Source organism: Lissotriton helveticus, chromosome 1_1, assembly GCF_964261635.1.
Source record: "Lissotriton helveticus chromosome 1_1, aLisHel1.1, whole genome shotgun sequence".
Classification (NCBI taxonomy): Eukaryota; Metazoa; Chordata; class Amphibia; order Caudata; family Salamandridae; genus Lissotriton; species Lissotriton helveticus.
Window position 1 is genome coordinate 1,901,257,564 of NC_136057.1, and position 17,578 is coordinate 1,901,275,141.

A 17,578-nucleotide genomic window follows, 5' to 3' on the forward strand; every position below is an offset into this window, starting at 1 on the left:
TGTCGAGCTCTCTTCCTTCGCAGGATGTTCTCCATTTCGGCCTCGAGCCTTCTCTTTTTCCTCTCCATCTCGGCGGCATGCTTGGCGTCTAGCGTTTTGGCCGATCTCTTCGACTTAGTCGACGACCTGGCTTTTCGCCGGTCTTTGCCGCCTGGGAGTCCTTTTCGAAGGATCCGCTGGGCTGTTTGTACTTGGATGCAGCTGCGGCTGTCGAGGTTTTCTGCCCCAGTGCTCCCTTCGAGGACAGACTGTTTTTCAAGAGTCCTGCTCGGGCTTTCGAGAGTCTGTCGGGGGTTATGGGGTCGACGTCTCTCCTACCTCTTTAGATGCCTTCTCATCGGTCTCTACGACAGTGTAGTCATCTGGTCCCACGGCGATGTTGTCCTCTTTGAAGCTGGAAAGGCGCAGGTCCCGAAGCGACGGAGGTTGGCCTTTGCCTTGCATGGTGTAGTTGGCTCTCCTCTGTCTCTCTCTAACCCGGAGTGTCTTGTGGGTGAAGGCAGAGAAGGCATTTAAATCCCGCTCTCTGGGTCGACCGGTAAGCAGAGGTTGCAGACGGGGTGCTGGTCCTTCTGCGTGTATTTGTGGTGGCAGTTACGGCAGAATTTAAAGGGTGTTTTGTTCTTTCCTGCGCTCAGGGGGGCCCCTGTGTGCGCCTTCTCCATTGGACGTCGAAGATCTCGAAGTTCTCCTCCTCCTTCGTTGTCCCCGCTTGGTGATCTTGTTCCTCGGTATCTTCTCCAATCTTTTCTGTGAAAAATTTGTCTTTTTCCTCTTCTTTCCTCCCAAAACTCTTGAGCCTATCGGTGACGATCCAGACCCAATGGCGGAAAAAAGAATCTGATTATGGCGCCCAAAGGTGGGAGCTTCCGCAGGAAGCTTGCCGACGTCACAGGAAGTAGACCAAAAGTTTGGACGTCGACGCCCACCTGGGCTACAAAAAAACAAAACAAAAAAAAAAAAAAGACTACGATTCCGGACCCAACCACTAGACCACGGAATAATGCACAGCATAGTGAATCCAGAAAGATTCACGCTGCAAAAGTGATGTTGCTCCGAGAGAAAGCGAAGTTCCGTGTACCAGAATTCCCAAGGCCATTTTGGAGCAATTAAGATCAACCTGAATGGTTCTCTTCATGTTTCTGAGAATCCTTGGTATCAAAGGAATTGGGAGAAACGTGTAAGCAAATATTTGATCATCCGATAAACAGGATATTTCCCCAAGATCCTTTCTGGTGATGCCAGCTTGCGTAATATTAGTATTTCTTGGTAGCAAAAAGAGCGAATTTTGGTATGCCCCACTGAGGGAAAATGTCCTGTAGAAACAGAGAATTGAGTTCCCACTGATGACAAGTGGTTGTTAGTCTGCTCAAGGTGTCCGCCAGCACATTGGACACTCTGCTCTCAGTGTTACATTGTGCTGCACGGCCCAATTCCAAATTGTTTGTGTCAGTTGAGATAGAGCAACTGATTTTGTCCCTCCTTTCTTTAGGTAGTGCATGCTGATGATTTTGTCCGTACAGATAAGTACTGACAAGTCTGCAATTCTGTGGAGGAATGATAATAGTGCCAGAGCTATGGCCTTCAAGTTCCAGAAGATTTATATGCATCCTTTTTTCGAAGGTTGTCCATTCGCCAGTGACTTAGAGCTCTTGAAGGTGAGCGTCCCCATCCCTCCAGGGACACATCCGTGGTGATGACGAGATGTGTTGCTTGAGAGAAAAGCCATACTTTGAGAAATATTGGCTGGTCCTGTCCACCATTGCATAGTTTTTATCATTGTTGGAGTTATGAGTATCACATCGCCAAATGAGCCCAGGACTGTAGTCTCTGTTTGTCTAGCTGTTCTGGTAGGGGACACATATTAAGTTTGCAGTTTAGTTTTAGAGGAATGCAGGAAAAACACATTCCCAGAAATGACTTGTACAGTCTGACAGAAACTGGCTTTCTTTTGCAAAGCATTTGGGCCAGTATCCCGATCTTGCCCTGTCGTTCTGGAGAGACAAAAGCTTTGTTTGATTGGGTGCTAAGATTACTCCAAGAAACATTAATTTTGTCGGGTGAGAGTTGATTTCTGTAGATTTGGTAAGAGATCCAATTTCTTTTAATAAAGAAAGGCATAGTGCAGTGTTCGCTGTGGCTTGTTGGTATGTTGGAGCTTTTATTAACCAATCGTCTAAATATGGGAAGACTTTAATTCCGCGTAGCCTTAGATAGGCTGCCATCGGGGTGTAGTGTAGTTCCTATATTCCCAATAGGCTCTGCGCATTGGAATAACATATCCTATAGATCTGACATAGGACTTATGTCTACTAGGTTTCTATCGAATATATTCGACTTAAATGTGAGTGCCAGCTAGCTCAGAGATCACTAGAAACTTTCTCGAATACACAAGAAGGGATTAGTTTCTGATAACCACATAACCATGACAAATTTGTTACCCAAGTATAATAAATGTATCTCTAAAGTCGCGGAAACAATAGATAGTTATTTTACTCAGTCAATCGTGCATGCTTCGTTTCACCAGAGGTGCAGAGAAATAGAGAGACTGGCGTTTTCAATAAAAGTATTTATTGAACTGTCTTCTTTCTCATGCAGAAGAAATGAACTGATATGAATTCAGCAGCCCACATGCCTCGAACATGAACTGCTACAATCGTAATACTGGTTGCAAAGTACAATGCATACAGTACGAAGAGTATTATAAAATAATACTGTAAAAGCATGATATGTTTTCTAAGCCATAAAATACATACATTAATAAATAAAGACTAAAAAAGTACTCAACTGGTGCTTCTAAAATACGCCTACCCCGGTGTACCTAACCTAGGTCTAGTACGAGGGAAGAAGTAAGTGAGGTGTAGCTTAGTTTCAGTATTCTTTGCCAAGAATCTATCCAAGAATTCTCTACGGGTCTAATCAGCTCCGTACCTTGGTTTTAGAATGAAGGTGGTCTGGTATCTCTCAGGACCCTATTTCCCAACAACCCGCAAGGGTAGCTTGGAAACACTGGAGCTGGATTTCTCAGTAGGAGAAAAGACAGCGTCTCAGTGCGTCTGCTGGAGGGACGGCTTCCTTCGGCATTTGCTACAGCGAGATGCGTCGGGCAAGTAGATAGTCGAACTGCTCCAAACCACCGTGTGTTTGCTTGGGCAAGTGTGGGCATATTTATACCTTGAAGGTGCAGAGTTTGACGTAAGGTTGGACATAATAACGTCATCAAAGGGTCTCAGTTCTTTGAAAACTCCATGAGTTCTTGGACAAATCAATATTCAAGCAGGGAGAGGTCCCTGACTGCTGAAGGCAGGTTTTTCCAAGAAATCGTTGTAGATTTTCGGAACTAGTGGAAGTAGCCATGCCGTATTTGGACTGCATGAGCTATGTGTTAATATGGTTATGATTTCTATGCCTATATAAGGATACAGTACTTTATACCTATATAAAGACATGAATCGGGAAAATTACACTAGGGTCCTAAAATGCTATACAGCAGGGGCCATGCACTTTGTGAATATTCTTGGTGCTGATCGTAGTCCAAAGGGTAGCAAATTGAACTGATAGTGTAAGCTGGCTACCTGGAAACAAAGGGATCTCTGATGGCTGTGATGGATTGGGATTTTGAAGAATGCGTCTTGAAGGCGCACAGCGGTCATGTAGTCCCCATGGTTGAGAAGGTGTAAAATGTCTTGTGGGGTAACCATCCGAAATGACAGTTTTTTCAGACATTTGTACAACTGTCGAAATTCCAAGACGGGCACCAGTCTCCTGATTTTTTTCCTGATAAGGAAGAATCCTGTGCCCCGCTGAGACTTCTGGTCCTTCTCTATCGCCCCTTTCTTCAAAATGACAGCGACTTCCCTCAATAGCTGTTTCAGGTGGGGAATAAACACCAGTTTGAGGCACATCCAATGGTTTGCTGACAAATTTGAGGGTATGCCCCTGAACTATGTAGTCTAGGACCCATTTTTCTGACGTTATCCTGGACAGCTGGCGAATATAAATGAGAAATCTGTCCTCCTAGTTGTTCCTTGGATTTGGGGAAGGTAGCCGGTTGAAAGGAAAGCTCATTGTTTTCTATTAACATCTAGTCCTCGGGAGGGCTATTTTACTCTATTTGGATGCTTGTAAGCCACTGCAGGTGGCTGTCTGTACTGATGAGCATATTGCAGCTTGTTTTGCCCCTGAGAAGGCTGATATTGTTGCCTAAAGAGCTAGAATTCTCCTCTGTAAGAGTATGTACTTTTCCCTCTGGCTCCTCGAAAGGATTTGTTCCCAGGGACTTGGCAGTGTCAGTATCTGCCTTAATGGTTTGCAGAGCTTCATCAATGTGTTTTCTGAACAATGCTTTCCAGTTATAGGGCATGTCCAGGATCTTCGTTTGGACTTCTGGTCTGAATGTTATCGCTTTTAGCCAGTCCTGCCTGGGGACAGCTGCTCCAGCCAGTTGTTGGAAACTTGTGGAAGATATATCAGCGCCACAGTCTATTGTGTCTGAAGACATCCTCTGGCAGTGATTTACCTGTCAAATCCTCCCTTGAATTACCATGCTGCAAAAATGATCCCCCAGTCGTGTCGAGCCAACCCTCTTCCCTAACTGGTGGTGTTGTGATCGAGGTAGCAGGTTTTCTAGAGTGCCTCTGGGCAGCTTGACTGATGACAGAATCTGGCCTTGGTTGTCCGATAATGCATGCAGGAGCATTATTTGGTGCCTTGTATTTCGTATCTAACCTAGGCATTACCTCGTTCACCGTGGACGGATTCATTATATGAACTCCTTCCTGCCATGTTTAATCTATAATGGGAATAGCCCTTTTCAATTTTTTTTGTTCTTTAAAATAATAAAGAAAACAGTTTGCCTGTTTAGTAGTGAAAGGCAATTGAAAATGCTTTGCTGCCCTTTCCATGATGTTATGGAAACCTCCAATATAATTTGGAGGTGAATCTACCGGAGATGCAACTAGGGGAAATTGCCTAGTTATGAGATAGTCATTCCACTCATTAATAACGTAGCACGATGTCTGATCCCTCCCTCTTCCTAATCTTGATCACCCTCCAAAGCATTGGGGTCATGTGCAGGGGGATCCGCCAGAGGTAATGACGAGAGAGAGGAGTACCTGGAATTTGTAATGGCCTAGGAGGTGGCGTTTTTGTGAAGACTGCACTGTTGGATGAAGTCGAGGGGTAGGTGTAGAACAAACAGATTCTAGGAACCGTTTATAATAATCCTATAACATTCCTTCAAGATTGGTTACTAAGTCAATAGGCATTGGGACAGAACGCTCTTGAGGCATATAACCAGGATAATGTTGCTAATCTTCCTCATAGTATTGATCATCCTAGTCATCGAAGTCCTTACATTTTACTTTTAATTCTGAAAGACTATGAGCCGCTCTAAAGAGAGCTTCATCTTCAAATTCTTCTTCCAGTAGCAGAGCTGGAGTAAAAGGCAAAACTTTGCATGGTGATGTGTTAACTACAAGAATCACATCAACACTTGGTTTGTCAGTATATGAAAGGCGTAATACTGGCACCAGAGATGTTAAAGGTGCTGAGGATGACAAATTCTAGGCCTCTGTCAATGATGAACAAGTTACTTCCCTTCGGTAACGCTTTTTCTGGTAGATACTATATCTGCCTGTGGATTCCTCACCTTGTGAATATCTTCTTGCGTCAGCATCATTCGGAAATTCTTTTGTAGCCTCGCGCCGACGTGGACTAGGACGTCAGAGACACGACCTCGCTCGCGACTCCGCTGACGTCACCGACGCCTACAATAGGCCCACGCCGGCGTGATGACATCAGTTCCGCCTTTTTTTCCGTGCCATCGAGGCACACGGACGGACCAATGACAGTAGATATATACATAGTACACACAGTACACAATAGTCAAGGCAAAACACACAGTGTAAAGCAAATGCAGAAAAGCAGTTGAAACATTTCCTTGACAACAAAATAATGACATTACAGTAACTCTGGCATAGCAGAGTGGACAACGGGGAGGCGGGTGGGTCAGTGAGGAATCCACAGGCAGATATAGTATCTACCAGAAAAAGCGTTACCGAAGGTAAGTAACGTGTTCTTCTGATAGATACATCTGTCGTGTGGATTCCTCACCTTGTGAATAGAGTCCCACAGCAGTCCCCACTCCCGGAGGAGGGTGTCCACTCTTCTAAACCAGGAAATCCTGAAGGACAGAGCGTGCAAAGTGACCGTCCCTCCTCACTTCGGAATCCAAGCAGTAGTGCTTCGCGAAAGTGTGGAGGGAAGACCAAGTTGCCGCTCTACAAATATCCTCTACAGGCACATCTCTAGCCAATGCAGAGGTCGAAGACTTAGCCCTTGTAGAACGAGCCCTTATACCCTCTGGTGGTTCCTTACCGGCCAAAGAGTAGCAGATCTTTATGCAGAGGACGATCCATCTTGACAAGGTTCTTTTATGGACAGCTCTTCCTTTCTTGCAGCCAGCAAACCCAATGAAGAGCTGGTCTTCCAAACGAATGTCCTTGGATCTGTCCAAGTAAAAGGACACCGCCCTCTTAGGGTCCAGACGGTGCAGTCTCTCTTCCTCCTTAGAAGGGTGAGGGGGAGGATAGAAGGTAGGTAAGGTAATGGACTGCCCCAGATGGAAGGGAGTTACCACCTTAGGCAGAAAAGCAGCCCTGGTCCTGAAAACCATTCGATCAGCATGAATGGTCAAGAAAGGGGGCTTATGACTAAGAGCTTGAAGCTCACTTACCCTCCTTGCCGAGGTTATTGCAACGAGGAAGACTGTTTTAAAGGTTAAAAGCCTCATGGGACATTTGTGAAGAGGCTCAAAAGGAGCACCCATCAAAAAAGTCAAGACAAGATTTAAATCCCACTGAGGCACAATAAAAGGAGTAGGAGGGAACTTATTTGTGAGGCCCTTCAAAAATCTTAACACCACAGGAGACTTAAAAAGAGATGGCTGGTCAGGCAAGCAGAGAAAAGCTGACAGCGCAGAAAGATAACCCTTCACTGTGGCAACAGCAAGCCCCTGTTGCGCCAGAGAAAGGGCAAACTGGAGAACATCAGACAAATGGGCTCTCACAGGGTCAATAGACTTTTCCCCACACCACGTGACAAATTTCGACCATCTATAAGAATAAATGGACTTAGTGGAGTCACGCCTGGCTGACAAGATGACATCCACAACGTCAGGCGGAAGGGAAAAGGAATTCAGGTTGCCCCGTTCAATCTCCAGGCATGAAGGTGTAATGTCTGGAGGTGGGGGTGTAGAACCTGCCCCTCCATCTGAGAGAGGAGGTCTGCCCTGAGAGGGAGACGGAGCGGCGGGAGAGAGGAGAGGTGGAGGAGATCTGTATACCACACCCTTCTTGGCCAGTCCGGGGCGACCAATATGGCTTGGGCCCGGTCTTGACGAATCTTCCTCAGAACCCGAGGAATCGAAGGTATGGGAGGAAACGTGTAAAGGAGTTGATTTCCCCAACTCAACTGAAACGCGTCCCTCAAAGCTCCTTGCATCGTAAACTGGAGACTGCAGAACGACAGGCAGTGAGCATTCTCGTGAGTGGCGAACAGATCCACCCGAGGAGTTCCCCACATCCGAAAGATGTCGTGAACCACCTCCGGGTGAAGCCTCCACTCGTGGTCGGCAGAGAACTGTCGACTGAGACTGTCTGCACAAACGTTCAACACTCCGGCCAGATGATTTGCCATCAGACAAATCCGATGGTCCTGAACCCAGGACCACAGGCGCAGAGCCTCTCTGCAGAGACACTGCGACCCCACTCCTCCCTGCTTGTTGATGTACCACATCGCGGTCGTGTTGTCAGTCAGCACTTGAACTGACTGACCGCGAAGGGAATGGAGGAAGGCCTTGAGCGCCAAACGTATCGCCCGCAATTCTAGAAGGTTGATGTGAAGCAACCTTTCCTCTGGAGACCAAAGCCCTTTGACCTCCAGATCCCCCAGATGAGCACCCCACCCTAGAGTGGATGCATCCGTTATCACTGTGGCCACCGATGGAGGCAGCTGGAAAGGCTTTCCTTGAGAAAGATTGCCTTCCACGCTCCACCAAGACAGATCCGCTGCAGTTTCTCTGGAGATCTTCACTGACTCCCTGAGATCCCCGTTGTGCTGATACCACTGCCTGCGGAGGCACCACTGGAGTGCCCTCATGTGCCAGCGTGCATGGTTGACCAATAGAATGCAAGAAGCCATCAGACCGAGCAGGCGAAGGACCTTCAGGACTGGAACAACCGCTCCATTGTAAAATAAAGGAATCATCTCCTGTATGTCGCAAATCCTTTGAGGGGGAGGGAATGCACGACATACAGTAGTGTCCAGTACCGCACCTATGAACAGGTTGCGCTGGGAGGGCACCAGGTGAGACTTGGGTACATTTATTGAAAAACCCAACCTGTACAACAACTGGGTTGTCTCCTGCAGATGCTGGAGCACTCTCTCTGACGACTCTGCTTTGATCAGCCAGTCGTCCAGATACGGGAATACAGGTATCCTCGATCTTCTGAGATGTGCTGCCACCACCGCCATCACCTTGGTGAAGACTCGAGGCGCAGTAGTAAGTCCAAACGGAAGGACCGCAAACTGGTAGTGCTGCGATCCCACCGTAAAACGGAGATACCTCATGTGCGACTTCAGGATTGGAATTTGAAAATTCGCATCCTGCAAGTCGAGTGACACCATCCAGTCTTCTTCCAGCAGAGCCTGAAGAATCTGAGCAAGGGTGAGCATCTTGAATTTCTCCTGCTTCAGATAAAAATTCAAGATCTTGAGATCCAGGATTGGACGAAGTCTGCCATCCTTCTTGGGAATCAGGAAATACCGGGAGTAGCATCCCTGACCCCTTTCCTGCTCTGGGACCACCTCTATCGCACCTTTTCTCAATAGAGTTTGGACTTCCTCCTGGAGGAGTATTAGATGTTCCTCTGAGCAATACCCCTGGCAAGGAGGGTAATTGGGAGGGAATTCCCGAAAGGGAAGGGCATACCCAGTTTCTATGAGATTGAGAACCCAAAGATCTGATGTAACCGATTCCCAATCCCGTAGAAAGTGGGTAAGCCGACCCCCCACTGGGCCTACATGATCCTGAATGGAGGATCTAGGGCTGCTTCTCTGTGGCTGGGGGGTTGGAGGAAGCGGAGGAGGAGGAGGCTTGACGCCCTCGAGGACGTGCCCTCTGTTTTCCCCTGTATGACCTATACAAGGTATTCTGCTGCTGCTGTTGTTGTTGCTGCTGCTGACCTTGTCTATAAGAACGAAAGGACGAGCGGCCAAATCCTCTAAATTTCCTGACCGTAGAGCCTCTGACCTGAAGGCCAAGAGATCTAGCAGTCGCCCTGCTGTCCTTGAATCTCTCCAAGGCCGTATCTGCCTTTCTTCCAAAGAGCCCCTCACCATCGAAAGGCAAATCCAACAAAGCAGACTGCACATCAGCCGAAAAATCAGATGACTTCAACCAGGCTGAGCGCCTCGTGGCAACCGCCGTGCCCATGATCCTTGCCACAGAATCCGTAGTATCAAGCCCACTTTGGATGACCTGACGGGCTGCCGCTTGAGAATCAGACAAAGCTTCCTCAAAGTCTTTTCTGCTATCCTCAGGGACCTTAGGGATTAATGAGCGCATAGAGTCCATAAGAGCATGAATATATCTGCCCATAAGGCAAGTGGCATTAGAAGACTTCAACGCCATACTAGCCGAAGAGAAGTATGGTGTCTTCTCGAGATCATGGTACCCCTCTGGAGCACCTTCGGGTCCCATGGGTCCCATGACTTTTAATTTGGGTGTTCCTCACTCATATGCTCCGGCACCTTTTATGCCGTATATGCCAGCCCCGACTCCGTTGTGGCAGTTCCAAGCTCCACCGAGGTCGACGCCGGCTCTGCCGAAGTCGACGACTCCGGTTCCGGCGTCACCGCCTCCTAGCAAATCTATGGAGCATCCTTCCAAGCCCTCGGATTCGATTCCGAAGTCGGCTCCGACGCCGTCGACGTTGGATTCGACCGCACTTCGAGTCAAAATGAGATCTCGGAGAGAAGCTCAACGTCTTCTTGATGAGCAGAGGGTTGATGAGTCTTCTTCTGAAGTGGAGGAGGGCGAACTGGATGGGAGTTGTTTTGAGGACCTAGCAGAGGCGAGTGGTCTCGAATTTTCTCCGGAGTGGTCTTTGCCTTCAGGACCTGATGCACCCTCCAGGGATGTGCAACCATATCATGTTGTCATGAAGAAGGCAGCAGGACTTTTGGGTTTGACATTGCCTACTGTCGAATTTAAGTCGAATTTATTGACTGAGGTTCTCCATTCTCCAAGCTCGGCAGTGGAGCCGATACTACCTTTTAATGATGCTTTGAAAGATCCCATTATGGAGGTATGGAAAAAACCCTTTTCTGCTCCTGCAGTTTCAAAAAGTGTGGCTAGGAGGTATAGAGTGGCTCCTGAGGATCCTGCTTTTTTATCTTCACATCCCTCTCCTGAGAGTTTGGTTATTCAGGCCGCTTGTTCTAAAAAATCAGTGGGTGCTTTTCCACAGGTACCTGGCGACAAAGAGGCCAAGAGACAGGACCAAATTGCAAAAAAGACTATCGCGTTTAAAAACGCAGAGGGGTCCTGACCTGGAGTCGGGAATGGAGGATGCTCAGGCCGATCTCGAGGCAGGTTTGAATCTGTCTCCTCAACAGGATTCGAAACCTCTTCCTCAACAGGAACTCCATCGGTGCCATCTGGAGTCGGAGTCGGAGATGGATCCGGAGACGGAGCCGGAGTCGGATCCGGAACCGGAGTCGGAGAATGGACCATCGACTCCGAAGGCGAAGCCTCACCTTCTTGATCCGACACTTGCGGAGGAATAACTTTTGACTTCATCCTCTTGGGAGATCTCGATCTAGAACCAGACTTATCACCTGAATGATGACGGGATCCATGCCTCCTCTTATGTTTCTTATGAGAACCGGAAACTTGATCAGACGAAGACTTCGAGGCCGACGCCTCTCGAGACCTCGACCTGGATCTCGACTTCGATCTCTTCGAGTGCTTCGAGGATCTTTTAACTTTACTCGCCTTTAATTTGGCCACAAGAAGTTTAGATTCTCTTTCGCGAAGAGCCTTCGGATTCCTCTTCTGACATGAACATCCCTCCACGTCGTGATCCGAACTCAAGCACCAGATACAGTCCTGGTGGGGGTCCGTAACGGACATCATCTTCCCACATTCTCTACAAGGCTTAAACCCTGTCTTCTTTGTCGACATGACAACGGTAGCAAAGGGTCAGAGAATGGAGAATCGAAGAATATTAAGTAACAATAAGCTATAAGCTACAGAGTATCCCGAAACCGTTAGTGTCGACGACGCGGAAAAAAGGGAACTGATGTCATCACGCCGGCGTGGGCCTATTGTAGGCGTCGGTGACGTCAGCGGAGTCGCGAGCGAGGTCGTGTCTCTATGACGTCCTAGTCCACGCCGGCACGAGGCTACAAAAGAATTTCCGAATGTTGCTGACGCAAGGGGATATTCACAAGGTGAGGAATCCACACGGCAGATGTATCTATCAGAAAAATCAATCAACGAGGATTTTGTGTGTTTTTCCAGGCAAAACAGGTTTTTGTTGCTGAATTGATGTCGATGGTGTTTTCTTTAAGATGACCACCGAAATAGAAGACTTCGTCGACGGAGCAGGATCCTTAGTCGTAGACTAGCATTATTAATGGTGATGCTGATATAGTGAATGCAAATCATCTTGCAATGGAAGATTTAGAGACTGGCAGACCTTTATTCAAACTGCCATAGGCAATAAAAAATTGATCAGATTTACGGAACTGTTTTGTTCTGTGTATATAAAACTTAATGCACCTTTCAACATCCAAAGTATTCAGAGATCTCTGAGCAATAGTTTGTGTGTTTGGAAAGAAAGTCTTTAGTACAATAGGTTAGTTAAGATGGAAACCTGAAGGTACTTTTGGTATGAATTTAGGGTTAGTTTGTGAGAAGCTGGGTTTCTGTTGCAGTAACCCCCCCACCACTTTTTACCAGACTACTGATGCACTTTGACATGATGTGCACTGGGTCCCTGCCAATCAGGTTCCAAGGGCCTGTGTTCTTTCCCCAAAACTATACCTTGTACACCCAATTGGGACTCTCAGGCCACAGGTCAGCCCCTGGTAAATGGTACCACTGCTACCCCGGGCACTGACCAGGGAAGGCCTCTAAGGGCTGCAGCACTTATTGTGCACCCTTAGAGGTCCTGTACCTTCACACTCACACTGCCTTTGCAGGCTGCATGTCTTGGTGCATGTAGGAAGGTAGATCCCTGACTATGGTTGCCCCCAACTTTTTGCCTGGTGTTTTGCTGGATTTCTGACTTAGTTGACCTGGGGCCCTGCTATTCAGGACCCCAGGCCTACTGCTCTCTCTGTAAAATGGATTCCATGTACCTTAGGTACATATCTCATTGGATACTGAGTCACCTTATCAGTCCCTGTACAGTGTACCTTAGGTACCCAGGGCATAGGTGTACCCAGGGCCTACCAGGGGCTGCAGCATGTATTATGCCACCCCTGGCTGGCCATCCAAATCTGACACAACTGGCTGCTTGACAGCTGGGGCAAGGTGGTGTAATCACCCTTTGCTTTAGATATAGTATACCTATATCTAACCCTAAAAATGGACACACAGATCTCCTATCAGTCACTCCTATGGCAGGCCTTAACAATCCTGAAGGCAGAGTGCTTGGAATCGTGTGAGATAGTGCTCTGGCATGAGCTGAGCCTGTCTGCGGCTTTCGGGATCCATCCCTTAGCCGTTTCCATGATATCGCATACCATATACTCTTAAGTGCATTATAATCCTCGCGGTTATATGCCAACTCTGGTATCGCTTTATCAAAACATGTCGAGTAAGGTGTCATACGAATTGGAATACTAACCCCTCGCCAATTCTGGCGACGGGGTTAGCATTCCACCCTTCTAGAGGGACACGACATGTATGTAACCTATAACCCCGGTTAAAGTCAGACAGAGCCTTAGCATCCACAAAACGGATGCTGCCACCGAGACACAAGTCTGCCCTCCTGCTGCTGGGAGTCCTCCCAGAGCAGGAGGCAAGGACAAAGGGTTTCCTGCCAGGGGCGGTGCCAGCACCGTCCCAGACAGGGTTTTGTGTATGCCAGGTAGGCAGGGCTACAGAGGAAGGTGACTGCAAGTGGTACCCCGGTGCTCACTGTGCATAGGCCGGCTTGAACCAGTTCCAGGGGCACACCAGCCCCTGAGCTGGGGAAAGCCCGCCAAAGGAGAGGGGTGTAACCACCCCCCCCCTGGTCCCACCCATAGGGCAGGACTTAGTCGCGTGCCAGCCCCCTTTTCCAAGATAAAGGTAGGAGAAGGCCCCCTTCCAAATTAGATCATCTTTGGAATCAAGACACGACTTTCTACGAAAGGACATCAAGATTTCTTCTTCAAGATTCTCCCTTGTGACTAAGGAGTAGTCACCCTGCATCCGCAGGCACCATCTTAAGAACACTGCGGTCTGCTGCAAGTCCTTCCTCCGGAATCCGACTGCCCAGCTCGACGAGAACCGGCTTCCCTGGCACCTCTGACCTCTACCCACCTCTACAGCCAAGCTGAGAACCGTGGGTGCGACGAGACCTCGAGGGACCGGCCATCTTCAAGACTGCACGACTTCTTTCCAGCACGACCGCCGAGGGATCCTCTGGTGAGTGCTTTGGGGACCGAGAAGCCCCGACCCTGAGCAGCTCCAGCACCGAAGATCAGCCTCCCAGCATCTCCACGATCTGCGTGGGGCCCTTCTGCTTTTTGCTGCTCACCGCATTGTTTGGCTACTAGCCCGCTGGCTTGTGGCCTTCCTAACGACGCCCGACGACATCACTGCTGCTGGTCTGGTTGCTCCAGACTGGCCCTTGCTCCCTTCCAAAAGAGGAGCACCCCGGACCCTCCTGGTCCACTCCAGACGCCATTTTAGGTCCACCGCGTGGGCTTGAATTTGCCAAGACTTGTTGCCCCAATCCTGGGTCCAGCTACGTCGAGAGCATCATCCATCGTGGGACAGCTCGTACCTCCATCCTGGTCGCCGACAACGCCTCCTGGTGCGTGAGACTACAGAGCCCAGCAGCGCCCACTCACCTGACTGCGGTGACTTCGCCCGGTGCCATCCTGGTGCCCCCTTAATCACTGGCTAGTGGTTCAAGAACTTGGTCCCCTCTGCTTTCAGGTTTTCTTCTTCCCTGATCCAGGCTTGGATCTCTTCGAACTTTTCTTCACTGGCCGCCTGCCAGCAACTACTTCTTCAGGCTCCTGGTTCGTCAACGAGGAATCCCGACGTCTTTTCAGACCTATGCAGCCCCTGGGCTAGGTAACTTTGGCATTTCGGTGCCCCAGCATAGCCTCACTATCCAAGGGTCCAGATCCACTGTCGTTTTCGACCTACCTAGTCGGGTTCGCCCGAGAACAGTAACTTTGTGAGTTCTAGCTTCCATAGGCTTTTTCCCGCCTTACGCGTGAGAGTTCCCACTCTGCACGTGGTGTCCCTAGGCCTCCTGCTCCTAACCTGAGTGTTCAGTATTGTAGGCCTAGCGTTTCTAAAGCCTCTGAGTATCGTTACTTACCTGCTAGTAATTCGCATTCCACTTTTAGAGTATATGGTTTTTCGTGCCCCTCGGGCATTTGTGTAAATTGTGCGACTTAAAGTATTTTTATAAGAGTTTTGTTGTGTGCTTAGCTCCCTGTCTCATAAAGAGCCAGGGTAGTCTTGTTATAAATAAATACACTGTTTATTTTCATAACAACTTGTGTGGTGTCCTTTCACTGGGTGTTCAAGGGGTAATGTGATGGTAAAACAGCTGGCTTAACACGCCCTCTAGAGTCTTAGCCTTAGACTGCTCGTATCCATGCTACTAGGATAGCTGGTCTATAAGGTTGACTTACAACCAATCATCAATAAGGGTTGTTTGGACTGATATATAGTGATCACTAGAATAGTGAACACTGCACATCAGGCCAACTTCTCACAGTGCAGAACAAAGAAAAGAGTCGACATGGCACACATCCCTGTGTGCCATGCCTACAACCCACTGCCCTGGCATGGATCAGTCACCCCTCTAGCTGGGTGCACTATACCAGTGGTGAGGGTACAGGTGCATTAGCCCTGTACCCCTACAGTGTCTAAGTCCATTCTTTGACATTTTTAAGTGCGGTGCTACTATTAAGAGTATATTGTGCAGGGAGCTTGTCAATATGAATTCCACAGCACCATAATGGCTGCACTGAAAACTGAGAAGTTTGGTATCAAACTTCTCAGCACATTAAACCCACACTGCTGCCAGTGTGGGATTTAATGAAAAATGCACACAGAGGGCATCTAAGAGATGACCCCTGAAAAACGACCTACCACTAGTGTCAAGGCTGAGTGGCGGCTTTCAGCTGCCGCCACCAGACATGTTTACGGACCCCTGGGTCAAGAGCCTGCTGCTCTCTGGGGCCTGAAACAATGCACATACTGGGACGAGGTGACAAGCCTCCTCCCCAGGGATGAGCAGGGTCCAAGAAGGGGAAGCTTCAAAGGCTTGCCGCCTTTGTGAGCTTTCCCAGGCCACTTGCTGCTTTCAGCAACTGGTCTCCACTGGTTCTGACCCCCACTTTGGGCGGGAGAACCGGCGGGAAAAAATAGTGAGGGAGAGGTGTGCCACCTCTGCCAACTCCACCTCTCAGGTGGGTGGAGGGGGGAGAGAGTGAAGCACAACTTTCAGTTCACGCCATCTTGCAGATGGGGGGACCCAGCCAACCATGGAAAGGCTTATGCCCCCTTCTCACTGGAGGGTGGCATAATATTGGGTGTACCCAAGCCACTGGTCCCAACCTTTCACCTACCTGTAACACCCCTAGATCTAGTATTGAGGGGCAACCCTGAACCTTGCTTCCTCAGACAAGAACCTACACTAAGAAAATAAGAAAAATGACCCAACAGCAGTGCCAAAGGTAACAAGAGGACGCCCACCGACTTGGCCCCAGCCCTACCTGCCTGTCCCCACCTCGAACCTGCTCCAGCAAAATCCTGGTGTGTCCTGTTGCCAGGAACATCTAGAAACCTGGAGGACTTGCCTGCCTTCAATCCCAAAGACTGTCTCCCGTGAACACAGGATTTGTTCAAACAGACTCCCGCTCCGGATGGATCCGCGAGTTTGCACCACTCTGCACCAGATGCCCACGGCCTAGAGTGGCCCAACACCAAGAGGAGGTCTCCCCGGCAATCCTGACCCGAGATTCGGCAGCCCCTGACCGCCCTCTAGCCTCTGAGGGTGCAACAGGAGTGCATCCTTGACCCTGGGGGACCCCTGAGTCTAACCCCAGAATACCAACTCCCACAACAAAGTACTTACCTTTAAACCGATAACACGATTTTCCTCCATAGGATAAAGAAACTTTTCACAGAAAAACAGTCAAAGTGTGGAGTTGGGAAATCTATCAAAAGCTTTTAAACGGTAACCAAATAACCAAAACGCTTTTACTTACCTGTTTACAGGAAATGTCCCAGTGCAGTATCCAGGCATACTTCACTGTGTAGGAAAAGTAATCTCAAAAGTAACTTTGTTGTAATTTTACTGAAAATCCTATATCAAGTATATATACCGTATTCTGAAAAGCATTGCATTATCAGTAACACTACTGTGATCATTTCAAAGTACATTTACAATTGCAATCCAAACTGTGTTACAACTGTATATTTACTGCTTACCTGTGCCACTTACCTGTGCCAGGCCTGCTTGGTTCTAGGACATAAAATAACTGAAAGAATATTTTTTATATAAAACAATTGGCCTGAAGTTCAGTCTTTGAGTGTCTGAAATCATTTGCTGACTGAGTGTGTACAACAAATGCTTAACACGGTCACCTGAAAAGCCTTACTGGCTTGACCAAACTACCACAAATAGAGAGTGAGGTGCAATCTACTTTTACCTCTGCCTACCTTTAGGGTTCCACTGGATTCTGTGTACACTATACCTCATTTTGGTATAGTATATACATAGCTAGCTTCCTACAATACCCATCCCATAATTCATATTTGCACGGATTGTGTTCAAGTTGCAATTCTGGAGCTGGAATATTAAATCTCCCATAAGTTATTTAAAGTATAGTTTGCTCTTTGGTTCAACTCACCAATGGACATATTGCCTTGATTCCATATGTAGGAAGAGAAGGATGGTTGAAGAAAGTTTGCAGTTACCTTTTGTGCTTTGATGGGTCCAGCTCGCGGCTGTTTCTGCCGTTGCTCTTTAGGTTCAGCCAGGGTCTCTGTTGGTTTCTCGGAGGGCGACAGGATAACTTCCTCATCAATGCCGCTGCAAGCAGGGGCTCCAAATTGGATGGTGTCAATCCCTAGATCAAGTACGCTCTCTTGCCCATTGCCCGTTGCCTAGAATAGTTGTTAAAGACTATTGAAAATTTATACAGAACAAAATCCAGTGCTCATCAAGATCAGTACACAGCCTAGAACACCAGCGCACACCACTGGCTAACCCTGTGTGTACATAACACACATGTAAATACATTAAATTACAACATTTACCTGGGC

The 17,578-nt window shown here is 48.2% G+C and overlaps 1 protein-coding gene across 3 annotated transcripts in view; it reads right to left on the reverse strand.

Moving 5' to 3' along the window:
* The window catches only part of PRRC2C (proline rich coiled-coil 2C), a 1,522,187-nt gene that overhangs the window by 632,703 nt on the left and 871,906 nt on the right, over positions 1–17,578 (reverse strand). For all 3 annotated transcript variants that reach the window (XM_078642844.1, XM_078642853.1, XM_078642862.1), the window contains one exon: positions 17,231–17,419. In XM_078642844.1, the coding sequence (XP_078498970.1) occupies positions 17,231–17,419 (189 nt within the window). The remainder of the gene's footprint in view (positions 1–17,230; positions 17,420–17,578) is intronic.